Source organism: Sciurus carolinensis, chromosome 2 (assembly GCF_902686445.1).
Source record: "Sciurus carolinensis chromosome 2, mSciCar1.2, whole genome shotgun sequence".
NCBI classification, from domain to species: Eukaryota; Metazoa; Chordata; class Mammalia; order Rodentia; family Sciuridae; genus Sciurus; species Sciurus carolinensis.
In genome coordinates this window covers 163,887,614-163,900,702 of record NC_062214.1, presented here as the reverse complement: position 1 = coordinate 163,900,702, position 13,089 = coordinate 163,887,614, and the positions used below count along the sequence as shown (strand labels likewise).

General features: G+C 37.7%; 1 protein-coding gene across 2 annotated transcripts in view; it reads right to left on the bottom strand.

Annotated features, from left to right (window-relative positions):
• Nucleotides 1–13,089, bottom strand: part of Ppp1r36 (protein phosphatase 1 regulatory subunit 36) — a 34,457-nt gene that overhangs the window by 1,080 nt on the left and 20,288 nt on the right. For both annotated transcript variants that reach the window (XM_047541306.1, XM_047541307.1), the window contains 3 exons: nucleotides 8,233–8,367; nucleotides 501–543; nucleotides 3–181 (listed from right to left, as the gene is read on the bottom strand). In XM_047541306.1, the coding sequence (XP_047397262.1) occupies nucleotides 3–181; nucleotides 501–543; nucleotides 8,233–8,367 (357 nt within the window). The remainder of the gene's footprint in view (nucleotides 1–2; nucleotides 182–500; nucleotides 544–8,232; nucleotides 8,368–13,089) is intronic.

Sequence of the window (13,089 nt, the reverse complement as noted above, 5' to 3'; positions counted from 1 at the left end):
ACCTGAATTGAACAAAAGTCATGCGTTTCTTCTCCCCTCCTGATTCTTCATCCTCCCGTTTCCTTCGAGGAATGTTGAACATATTGCTTCGGAAGAGTCTTCCTATTTCTTCCTCAATCTCTGTCAAGTGTTGGCGTCGGAAGACAATCCATGCTATATAGGTACAGAAAGTGAAAAAGGACTACGACAAAAAACAGACAAGAATCACAATTTTCAGAAATGATATGAAAAACTCTCACCTGTTCATATAACATTGTAAAGTAGCAACAAATCCAGGTGACCCAATTTCTCAACATCCCTGGAAAGTTGTGCAAAATTAGACATGTACCCACCTTCACAGGAGGAAAATTGGACCCAAAGCCTAAGGTGTAGTACACGGCTTGTTAGCATTTCTTTAGAAAGAATATTCACAAAAATAAGTGTCTAAGAAATGACTGTCCATTATTGCTATGCATATGTATCACAGCAAAAAGAAAGTCCCCAAAAGGTAAATGACTCACCTCAAAGAATTTCCAGTCTTTTTGTGTGTCTGACATTTTCTCCCTGCAACATAATGTATCACAACCAAAGTTTGAGAGAGTTCAGTCTTTAGTGATCTAGCTCTTATCTTTCCCAAAAGGCAGGATTATGACCTGTGGCTCCAAGACAATTAGCTACATGAAAGCTGACAAAGGGCAAAGAGAGTCCAAATACCTTCTTATTCAACTTCCTAGGCGAGCCAGAGGAAGTTGGGCAAGAATTAACCAACATCACCAGGCACGGTGGTGCATGCCTATAATTCCAGCAACTCCAGAGGCTGAGGCAGGAAGATTGCAAGTTCAAACTTAGCAAGGCCCTAAATAACTTAGCAAAACCCTGTCTCAAAATAAAAAAAAAAAAGGGTTGGGGATGTGACTTAATGGTAAAGTTCCCTTGGGTTCAATCCCCAATACCAAAAAGAAAAAAAAAATTAGCCAACATACATTCAGAATAAACAAGCCAGTGAGGGATTGTGTACTTTCAAATGCTTCTGGTGACGTGAGTGTTAGAGACACGAGGAGAGTGGGAAGGTGGTAAAGAGATTAGGAGAGGTGTTAAATAGGTGTGGTTGCACAGAACAAGAGGGTAAGTCTAGAATGAAGAACAAAATGCAAAAAGGATCAGAAACAAAAATCAATAAAACCAACACCATTCAATCAACAGACTGAGAACTATATTGTGCTCCTCCTTCTTCTTTTTTTTTTTTTTTTTGTGGTGCTAGGATTTGAACCCAGGGTCTTATGCTTACAAGGCAAGCACGCTACCAACTGAGCTATATCCCCAGCCCTTCCCCTGCTTCTTACATCTGATATTAAGGAGCTTGGAGCGTCTTCTCTCACTAAACTACACCCCGAACCTTGAGTGTTAGCTCTTAAAGGCAGATATTTGCCTAGCAGTCCTAACACAAATTCATTGTTAAGGATATTGTGTTGGAATGAGCATACTTAGTAAACCTGACCTTGCATCCTACACAGGTCATTCTGATTTTGACATCTAGCTTTAGGGAAGCAGGCATGACCTGGAGACTTCTTGAGAGCTGACTCTGGGGGCTGTGTACCTGTAGTTACTTCACCAGTCATGGGGAACAAGGTCAGATCCAGGCTGCTCCAAGGTTAAAGCTGGTTTTACTTCTGGTTTTGCTTGGGCCTTCCTTGGAGTAACTGTGAGTCCTAGGATTCTAGGATTGGTCCTGGGACCAGGCTTTCCAAAACCATCCTGAATTCCCATAGTCTGGTGAAGATGATCCAAAACCCTCAGGACCTCCATCCTTCTTCCAGGGACTTTGGTTTTTACTGGCCCAAAGCAGCCTTCGATTAGGGTCATGAGCCTAAAGAGCTGGTTCAGCTTTTACTGCTCATGTCCTACACACTTCTTTATACACTGGATTCCTCATGTACAAGTCTTCAACACAAAATTAAGGCAATAATAATTACATTAAGTGCAGACTATGTGCCAGATACCATGCTGAAACCTTTACAATTAACTATCATATTTAGTCTTCATAATATCCATATGAGGCAGTCAGCACTGTTATTCCCACTTACAACTAAAAAAACTAAAGTTGAGACTGAAAACCAAAGACATATATTTAAGTAGGGCCAGATCTTGTCTAAAATTCATGCCTGTAAGATATTCACATCTGTCCTTATTACCAGAATGCTTGGGAAACAGCCTTTTCTTTACCACAGTTTACAGATAAAAATATTGAACAACAGAGTCCAGCAGAAACTTTGCAGGGCAAGCTTCGACATTTATTTGGTTTCTTCAGGCCTCACCTGAAGAACTTCTGCCCTTTTGTGTCCTCTACCCGTTTGAAACTAGAGTCCACGCAGACCTGCCAAGCGGAAGCAGAAAACCAAACAAACTGTTTTTGGAATAGTGAGTCAGCTTGTGTTCTGAGAGAAAGTTTAGAGACACAGCATCTTGGCAAGGTTTTGAAATGAGAGAGTGACTGTCCATGAAACACACGTTTGTTCATTCTCTTTTCCCCTCTCTCTCCTGCCCTGCTTTCTTTCATTTTTTAGTTTAGAAGAAAATGTAACATGAACATCCTTCACTTTCCTTCGAGTTGCCATATATACTGGGACTCTTTCTCTCTTAAAGCCCAAAGCAAACTGATGTGGCCCACGCCTGGGAAATGAAGTATGGAAGGCTGTGGGTTTCTTCTTGCCATTCTGATTTACCTCTGCATAAGAACCTGAAATGAGTCCGGGAAATGGATGAGTAGCATGGGCACTGTTGGGGATCTCACAGTTTAAATCTTTGTAAATTCATCTGTTGCTGGTGAACTCTGAATCATTTTTCTTTTTTGTATTTTATAAATTTCTATACTAAGTACATAGAACCTAAAACCAATTGGTTATATATTTAGAAATTTTTTGATTAACAAAATGTAAGACCCCCACAAAATCACCTGTAAAATGAAACAAGGTTTGTAAGAGCACAATCCAATAGTAATATAAGGTAAGCCATAAATATAATTTTAAAATTTCTAGTAGCCATGGTAAAAAGAAACAGGTGGGGTTGGGGGTATAGCTCAGTGGTAGAACACTTGCTTAGCAAGCACAAATCTTAGGTTTGATCCCCAGCACTGCAAAATAAAATAAAGTAAAACAAAATGGTGATGTTAATTTTAACAATTTTCTTTATCCAAACTCCTGAAATATCATTTCAATATATAATCAATATTTTAAATTGATGTTATTTTATTTACCTTAAAACCTTTTGGATAGATTTTATATACTGCACATGTTTTACACTTATAGCATCTGTCAATCTGAAGCTACATTTCAAATGCTCAACAGCCACATGTGGCAAGTGACTACCATGCTAGACGCCAACAACACTGTATAATCCACCTTTGAGGGCACAATCCAAAGAAAAGAAGGGAAAAGTGACCTGATGGTAAATCCAGATATTTTTGTAGTGGCCTGTTAAGATTCTTTCTTACTCCTTCTTGCTACCTTAGATTGTTAGCTCTAAATCAAAATGAAGAAAGTATATTATTAATTATTGTGAAAGGATACAAAGCCTAGAGCCAAGGTTTGAACCTAGGCCTTAGGCTGGGGAAAAGAAAAATGTGTATTTTCCATTTGTCCACTATTGCTTTAGGTGAAAACAAGTGTGTTAATAGGTTTCCACCACCATAACAAAATTCCTAAAACGTTCACTTATAAGAGAAAATGTTGACTTCAGTTCATAGTGTTGGAAGTTCCAGTCCATCTTGTTCTGGGTTTGTAGCAAGGCAGCACATTATGGCAAAAGCACATGGTGGAGTAAAACCACTCACCTCCAGAGCCAGAGAGAAGAAAAAGAAGGGCCAGGGTCCCACAATCCCTTTCAAGGGCACGCCCACAATGATGTAAGGATTTCTCATTAAGTTCCATCTCTTCAAGCTTCTGCCACTTCCCAATAATGCCACCCTGGGGACCAGGCCTTTAACTCATGGGTTTTGGGGGGACATTAAAGATCTAAACTATGGCACGAGTTTTAAATGACGGTCAAGTCCTGCCCTGTGCATGGAAAGAGAGGTTTCAAAGATGTGTTGGTGGGGAAGGGAAAGAGTCCTTAGTGCATGTGACTGAGGTGGGAGGCAGGTTTAATTAAGAATGATTTAGAGGGGCTGGGGTTGTAGCTCAGTGGTAGAGCACTTGCCTCGCACATGTGAGGCACTGGGTTCAATCCTCAGCACCACATAAAAATAAATAAATGAAATAAAGGTATTGTGTCCATCTACAACTAAAAGATTAAAAAAAAAAAAAAAAAGAATGATTTAGAGCTGTGCGTGGTGACACCTGGAGTCCCAGCTCTTTGGGAGGCTGAGGCAGGAAGATAACTTGAGCCCAGGAATTTAAGACCAGTTTGGGCAACATATTCACACTCACCATTCCCCCCAAAAATGATGTAGATGATGAATACATTTGAGTTTCAAAGAGACTACCTTTCTCTCTACCTCTACCCCCTCCACTAGCCTCTTCATTCAACCATGAGGTGACAGCTGCACTAGAGCATAGGAAAAAGGTACGTATCCTAGGATGGAGGCCAGGGTGAAGCCAGAACTGGTCACAACCAAAGAACACAACAGATCTAGTTCTATAGGTTAGACCACAAAGGAGGCTGCTGCACCTGTCCTGGAACACACAGATAAATTTTACTGAACACACTCATCAAAATTTCCGAAGCTTATGTGATATTGGGTTTTCACGGAAAAGCATCTTTTCCTACTTCTCAAAGGACATGAAAGCACTAAATTAGCCCCAAATAACTGGTTCTACGGTAATCTTCTATTTAACCCCGGAGATAAACAGCATGAGGTATTTTAGTCTCATATTAGGTATGCATAGGTTAGAGGGAAAAATCAAAAAACCCACATGAAAATATTAGCTTATTCACATTAAAGTGAAATAAAGATATGACAAAATCAGATAATTACTTATAACTGGCAAAAACACTGTCCTCGTCGTCTACATAAAACCCATCAGTGCTGCGTGTATAATCCCACCAGCTCGGGAGGTTGAGGCAGAAGGATTATAAATTCCAAAGTCAGCCTCAGTAACTTACTGAGGCCCCAAGCAACTCAGTGAGAACCTGTCTCTAAGTAAAATGCAAAAAAATGGCTGGGATGTGTTTCAATGGTTAAATGCCCAAGTTTAACTCCCAGTACAAAAACAAAAACAAAAACAAAACCCAAAACAACAACAACAACAACAACAACAACACACACACACACACACACACACCAAAAGAATAATATCAACCCCTGAATCAAAGACATAAACAACATCCATGGACAATTAACAACTCACTGGCAAAACTGTCCTATAATCTGCTTTCCTCTATATCCTTTGTTCAGTTCTTTAACATGTACGAATTTGATATGTAAATGGTGGGTGGTGAGCTCTAAATCTATTCTTTTCCAATGGGTAGAAGAAAAGCAAGTGATGCTATAGACAGTGGAAGAGGGACCAGGACTCTGTGCTAACCTGAGGCAATTACCTACTTTCAAACATAATAGTTTCCTTTAAAAATTGTATTATATGGAGGGAAGAGGAGGAGAGGGGAAGGGTAAATACTAGAGAACAATAATGACCAAATTATATTGTTATATCATATGCACATACAAATGCTGTAACAATGAACCCACTATTGTATATGATCATAGTGCACCAATAAAAATATGGAAAAGATCGTAGCTGGAGCAATGGCACACACTTGTCATCCCAGCTCTTTAGAAGGCTAAGGCAGGAAGAACCCAAGTTCAAGGCCAGCCTGGGCATCTTAGCAAGGCCCTATTTCAAAACAAAAATGAAAAAGGGTTGAAAATACGGTTCAGTGGTAGAGCACTTGACTAGCATGTGCAAGGCCTTATCCTTTGCAGTTGAACCCACGTTTGTCCTCTGAGCACTTGACTGCAGCTAAAGATTCTCTAGATGCTCAATGGTTTCTCAATTTGAATTAGCAGTACTTGATTTTCCAATTTCCCTCTTATCTTTTTCTAAAATAAAGGTAAGATTCAATAGTATATTCAAATGGCCCAAAAAATTAACGCAAGTGTCTAAATTGAACTATTAGCTGACAGGAAATGATATGGTATAGTTGCTTGCAAGATTGATTGAAAGCAAAATTCTTATGAAAACCTAAGAATGCAGTATAGAAAGAATGCTGTAATGTAGTGGTTTTCAAACTTTTTGACTGTAACTCACAGTAAGAAACATATTTAATATTAAGTCCCTAGAATATACACATTGACTGCTTTAGTTTGATTCTGGTTTGCCTTTGCCTAAATACATGTTGAGGCTTACTTCCCCAAGGTAATAGTATTGAAAGGTGGTGGAACCTTCTAGAGGTGCGACCTAGTGGAAGATGGCAGAGTCACCACTGCCTTCTACAAGGGATTGATGCAGATATTATGGAGAGTTGGGTTGGGTCTCATAGAAGTGGATTAGTTTCTATCATAGCAGTTTGTTAAAAAAGAGCAATACTGACCAGACATGGTGGTACATGCCTGTAATCCCTGCGACTCAGGATGCTGAGGCCAGAGGATCACAAGTTTGAGATAGCCTTGGCAACTTAGCAAGACTCTATCTCAAAATAAAAAATAAAAAGGGCTGGGATATGACTCGGTAATTCAGTGCCCAGGGTTCAATCCCCAGTATTAGGGGGGGAAAAATAAAAAAAGAGCAAGCCTGGCATTTCCCTGATTTCTTGCTTCCTTTCCCACCATATGATCTCTCTATCCTATACCCTGTGTTCTGACTCCTGACTCCTCTGTCTTCTCTGTCTTCACTCTCCACTCCCCACCATTTGATGCTACCTGTCATGAGGCCCTTACCAGAAGTGATGCTTTCTACCATGCTTTTGGACACCAGTTCTATAAGCTAATTAAATCTCTTTTATTTATGAAGTACCCAACCTCAAGTGTTTTGTTAGAGCAACACAAAACATTCTAAGACATAGACACACACAAAAAATTGAAATCCTGAATAATTACTTACCTTTATTTCAGATGATATACTTGATTTTTAAAACTATTTTATTCTCTTTATGACTACATTGATTTCAAGATCTACCAATGTGTTGTGACTTATAATTTAAAAAACAAACTGGTTTAGGAACATTACCATAAGGAAAAGCAGGCTGTGGAAAGCTGAATGTGTAAGAACTATCTATACTTTTAAAAGGTACAAAAAGAAATAATGATTGCAAGCCAGGAGTGGTAGTCCTTGCCTACAATCCCACCTACTTGAGAGGCTGAGGCAGGAGGTCACCGCATCAAAATAAAAAATAAAAAGGGCTAGGAATATAGCTCAAAAGTAGAGCAGCCCTGGCTCAATTGCCATTACCAGAAAAAAAAAATAACAGGAATTTACCAAATTGGGTTAAAATGTTAGAAAAATTCACCATCTAAAAAGAAATGTTACTGTGGAGAAAAAAATCACTAATAGATATTACTAGAAAGTTGGATGTTAGTTAAAAAAAAAAAAAACTTAGGTTCACAGCTTATCTGATAGGTTGTAACAAATTTCAAATGGATCAAAGTCACATTTCTTTAAAATGCTAATTTAAAAAAAAATAAAGGTAATAAGTTTAACCCAGGAATGGCAAGAATTTGTATGACAATCAAATAGCATCAGAAACAGGGAGGACATGTTTGAATAAATATAAATGTAAAACATTTTCCTAATGTGTAAACATATAAATATTCAAAAGAAAGTAACAAACTATAAAAACAAATGACCAATCCTTGCTACGGGATGTAAATAAAGAAATTATACAAATTCCCAATTCCCCCTTGGTAAATGGTTGAAACTAAATGAGCAGGCAGCGAATAACTTTAAAAAGAAAAAGAGCAGAGTCTCCAAAAGCATGAAAGATATTCAGTCAGGTAAAATGTCTTGAAGTGGTTTTCTCTTTTTTTTTTGTGGTGCTGGGGATCAAACCCAGGGCCTTGTGCTTGCAAGGCAAGCACTCTACCAACTGATCTATCTCCCCAGCCCCTTAAAGTTTTTTATAGAACTTTAAACTATCAAAAATATTAAAGTAATAAAATCCAACACAACCAAGTATGCTTATTGCTGAGGGCAATACAAAGTGTTTTCATCTTCTTGAACTCAGTTTTCCCAGCCTCCCCGGCAGGAGGTCTGTGGAGGGCTCTGGGGATCTGTTCAGTTGGTTGGGTGGTTGGCTGGAGATGGGTCTCCCTGTGTTACTTACTTTCCACAGCTCATGTGATGCTTATCAGGCATACCCAAGCCCAGCACAAGGACACAGTACTTCTGAGCCAAGTACTTCTGTGCCGCTTCTAACTTATTTAAAACCAGTTCCATCTCTTTTTTCTCTACAAGGCCCCTGGAGGGAAGGAAAAGACAGTATGGATTAATTTGAGTAAATGCCTATCAACTAGCATTTACAAAGTCTGAATTATAAACTATTTTGAAAGATATACTAGTGAGTCAACAGAGCTGACTTACCAATTAATTTATTTTACTCGAGCCATGGCATAGCAAAGTCCTCAAAGTCCCTTAATCATTATTAATTACTGGAATCAGCATTTCAAAGTTTATGGTGAATTTTCATTTGTTTATAGATTCTTTTTGCTATCTATGGATCCTCAGTGTTATATATAACTAGTCCTAATATTAACAGAACCGCCTAACAAGTGACCTATATTGGTTGCTGAGGCATCTGGCAGCTCTCCTCTCTTCTGTGTTCCCGAAGCTGCTGTAGAGACTCCCTGCCACCTCAGCTTCCCCAGTTCCTGGTATTCCTACTAAGCTTAGGGGCTCCAAGTACAGCACTGGCCCACTCTCAGTTCCGAGTTTAGGTGTGTTGCTGAAGAGATATTTATGGACGACTACTCTGGGAACTTTGGTTTCAATTACAGTAGCATTACTTCCCTATGAAAACACAGCCCCAGTTCCAATTGAATTGCAAATGATCTTTGTAAAAGACAAGCTTTTCTTAGGTTGCAGCATGTCTGCATCCTAACTTTAAAAAATTTTTGCAGTACAGTAGGAAACTATATTGCTGACAATACATTCCAATGTACTATTAGTGAAAAATGTAGTGTCACTAGACACCAAATGAAATGTACTGTAAACAGGAACAAATTACTGTCCCTTCTGAGGTCAACCACTATAGCGACCATCTGAGGAGATGTGGTGAGGGGAAAGTGGTGACTTTACGGATGTTTTAAAGCACAAAACTTTATTACACAAGATAAAAGGTTTGGAAATCACTGGAATAAAGTGAGTTTCTGGAATAGATAAGGTGGGCTCCCATTTTAAGTGTCCAAATGCCATGTAACCCACACACACCCCTCCACCTTAACCCCAAAGGCCACATCGCAGTGCCTGTCTCCCTGCTTCCTGCAGCAGCCCACCCTCACCCTTCACCCTCCTTTGCCAAAGCTGCCAGTAGCTAGTAGCCTTCTTTTGCTGTAGCAAATGAGCCAACCCAAATAACCACCATCAAGAAAAGCCTGAAACTTTAGCCAATGGTTCTCAAATTTTAGTCAATGCACAAATTATAAAAATCTCCTGGGGTACTAAAACTACAAATTCCCCATGCAACTCCCCTCTCCAAGATTCTGAATCCAGAAATTTAAACAATTACCCCAAGTGATTCCAAGGCAGGGAGTCTTTGGGTCACATTTGGAAATATCCATAAAGAATCTATGTGCAGGGTGGGTGTAGCTCAGTGGCAAAGTGCTTGCCTAGGACGTGTGAAGTACTGGGTTCCATCCTTAGTACCACATCAAAATAAAAATAAATAAAATAAAGGTATTGTGTACATCTACAACTAAAAAAAGAAATTAAAAAAAAAAAAAGAATCTATGTATAGAAGTAAGAAAAGCTATGGGGAGAAAAAAAGTCCTGGGAAGGTAACATGGATATAAAAATCCAGGCAGACTGGCCTGTCTGCACCAAAATCCTGTATCTAGATGCACCTGTAACCCCAGCAGTTTGGGAGGCTGAGGCAGGAAGATTTTAGGCTTAAAGCCAGCCTCAGCAACTTAGCTAGGCTGTGAAAAACCTCGTGAGACCCTGTCTCAAAATTAAAAGGCTGGGGATGTGGCTCAGTGGTTAAGCACCTGTGGGTTCAACCCCTGGTACTCCCCCCCACCAAAAAAAAATTCTATGTCTGAAAATCATTCCTTATAATGTTTCAGTTTTTTGACTTCATTCTGTAACACTGCCTTAAACACACTCCTAAACACTAACCCAGTTAATGGTTCACATGAATTAACAAGTATATTCTTTAAAAATGCTTTAAATATTCTTTAAAAAATAAAGGTAGAGTATTTGTCTAGCATGTGCAAGTACACAAGGTCCTGGGTTCCATTCCCAGGACTATTTTTTTTTTAACAATGAAAAGGTATATAATTTATAATAGTAAAGTGATAAAATTCCATATTAGAAGATACATTTTCTCATTTAGGCCAAGAAAACTACATCCAATGATATATTATTTGAAAGACCAAATGCCAAAAATTTGATATTATGAAAATTATATCAAAATTATTGTTATTATTTTGTAAAAAATAATATTATTACATAATTGTAAAATTATATAAAATTATTGTTAAATTCTCACCAAAAATTAAGAACCGAATAAAAAAGCGAATGACAAAATGACAAAATTTTGCTGAGACTGATGTTTCAGTAACAGAAAATCGGCATAATATTGTGGAAAAAATATTTTAAAAGAATTTTAAGAGCCACAAAAATGATCATAAATATTGGCCCCAATAATCTCTGTGCTAGAGGTTTATGCTTTAAAAAAATCTTCTAAAATTAGGGGGAGAAATTTTATACATCAATGTATTCAATATAATGATTATTTTTCAATTGGAAAGACTGGAAACTGCTCATATATAAAACAGAAAGAAAAAAGGAGTAGTTATCCAATCAGGATCTGTTTAAGGACTTGACATTTGTTACCCTAACATATGAGTGAGTCCCTGTGGGATTTAACCCAGGCACCAAAATCTATACCCTTAACCACCATAATAAATTGCCCTTTAATAGTTAAAGTCATTCACTTAATGGAAACTTATGCAACCATTAAAAATCATAAAGAAGGTAATAACTTGAAAACGGCTTATGGTACAATGTTTATAAGCTCATGCAAAATCGTGCCTTTGTCCAAAGCTATAAATCCTGATTCTGAATAGGTAAATTCTGGAAACAGACCATAGTTGATGAGTAGAGGGTGTTGGGTGTGGTTAAGCACAGGCTTTAGAGTTAGACTGGGTTCCAGTCTTATCTCTACTACTTAGTAGGTATGTAATCCCCAACAAATGATTTCACCTGAGCCTTAATTTTTTTCATCTGTAAAATAGGGATAAGGTTTCTTCTTCTGGAATTAGGGCTTTTAACCATCTAGAATCATCTAAATGCATCTTTGACATCTTTCTCCTTCTCTTTCTGCCCTCCTCTCACAGGATGCACGCTTTCCTCCCAAGTGCAACCAGTGGGTTAAGATAAGAGACAGCATCTCATTTATTTTTATGCAACACCATGTATTAGACACTACCATTATTCCTATGTTATACCTTACTAGTTGACTGAAATCAATTGTTTTTTTATGTGCTATCACAGTGCAATCTATGTTTAATTCTATAATAATTAGTAAACTGACCGATGACTGGAAAGCCTGAAAATGAAAGGTTACAGTGATTTTTTAGAATTAAACCTCAGAAATCAAAATTTTAAGGCTTGGACTGCTTTGCTTTTTGTCATTCTGTAGTTGATTCCTTCTAAGGAACAGTCTTACACCACCATGTTCAAAGAGTTTTCATGCATTTTCAAAATAACTAAAGAATCTTTCTTCTCTTTTAACTGTTAGTTAAGATATAAACCAAATTTCTTTGCTAGATTAACAATAAGCCTCAAAATTAGAAAAGATCACACAAAATATAATAAGTCAAAATACCACCAAAGTCTAATAAGTTTCTACTTGGGAATAGTAAGAATCCTCATGCCTTCGAAGCTCACTACGTTTTAGCCCTTTTGCTTGCTACCATAGAAACACTTCATGCTCTGGTTGTCCTGCTGGGAAAGGTTGCCCTGAAATAACACCCACATTGCACATTATAGTGGCTTTACAGGAGCAGCAGTGTTTGAATTATTTATTTGGTCCTTCATAAAACTGCTGTCCAAAAACCATTTATCTATCCATAAAATATTTTTTAAACTGCTGAATTATATACAAGAGTTTTGCATTTTGAAAATATTCTGCAGCAAGTTAATGGCTCTACTCAACATTCCTAACAGCTAAATCACTGGGTTGGTTCCACATGTACGAGGGCAGCTGGGCACTTGGAAAGTTCCATGCTTGTGAAAGGTCAAGGCCAAGTCTGCAAGGCATTGTTCTGCTGTGGACTCCAAGTTCCCAGAGTTTGCCCCTGGGTGTATATCTCTATGTCACCTCTGTGTAAAGCAATTAAGATCTTTACAAGTAGACTAAAAAAGTTTGGGGTTTTTCCTATGATATCATTTTGGCCAAATCTGTTATTTAAAAAAAAAAAAAATTCTTAGCTTTTTTTTTAGATGCTTGAAAACCCTTTAGCAAGAACTTTTGTTAGCATAGAAAACATACCAAAAAATCTATTTCTGCACAATTGAATATGGTAGCTACTAGTTACATGTGGCTGTTGAACATTTAATGTGGTTAGTTTCAATGAGATATGTTGTAAGTATAAAAGACACCAGGCTTCAAAGACTTACTTTAAAAAAAAAGTAAAATATCTCATTAATCACTTACTACTATTGACTACATGTTGTAATAATAATATTTTCCAGTCATTGGGTTAAATAACTATTGAAACTAATTTCACCTGCATCTTTTTATATTTTTAAAATATGGTTACTAAAATTTTTTAAATTAGCAATGTGGCTTTCATTAAATCTCATTATTTGGTAGTGCTGGTCTTTGTTAGTTGGAATATTCTGTTATAGGAATACCCATATGAATTATTCAGTGAACTTTAACAGCAGGAAAACCCCTCCCATGTAAAATGTTTTAGTATACCCAAAAGATTTTTAAAATTCCATTGTTTGTTCACCT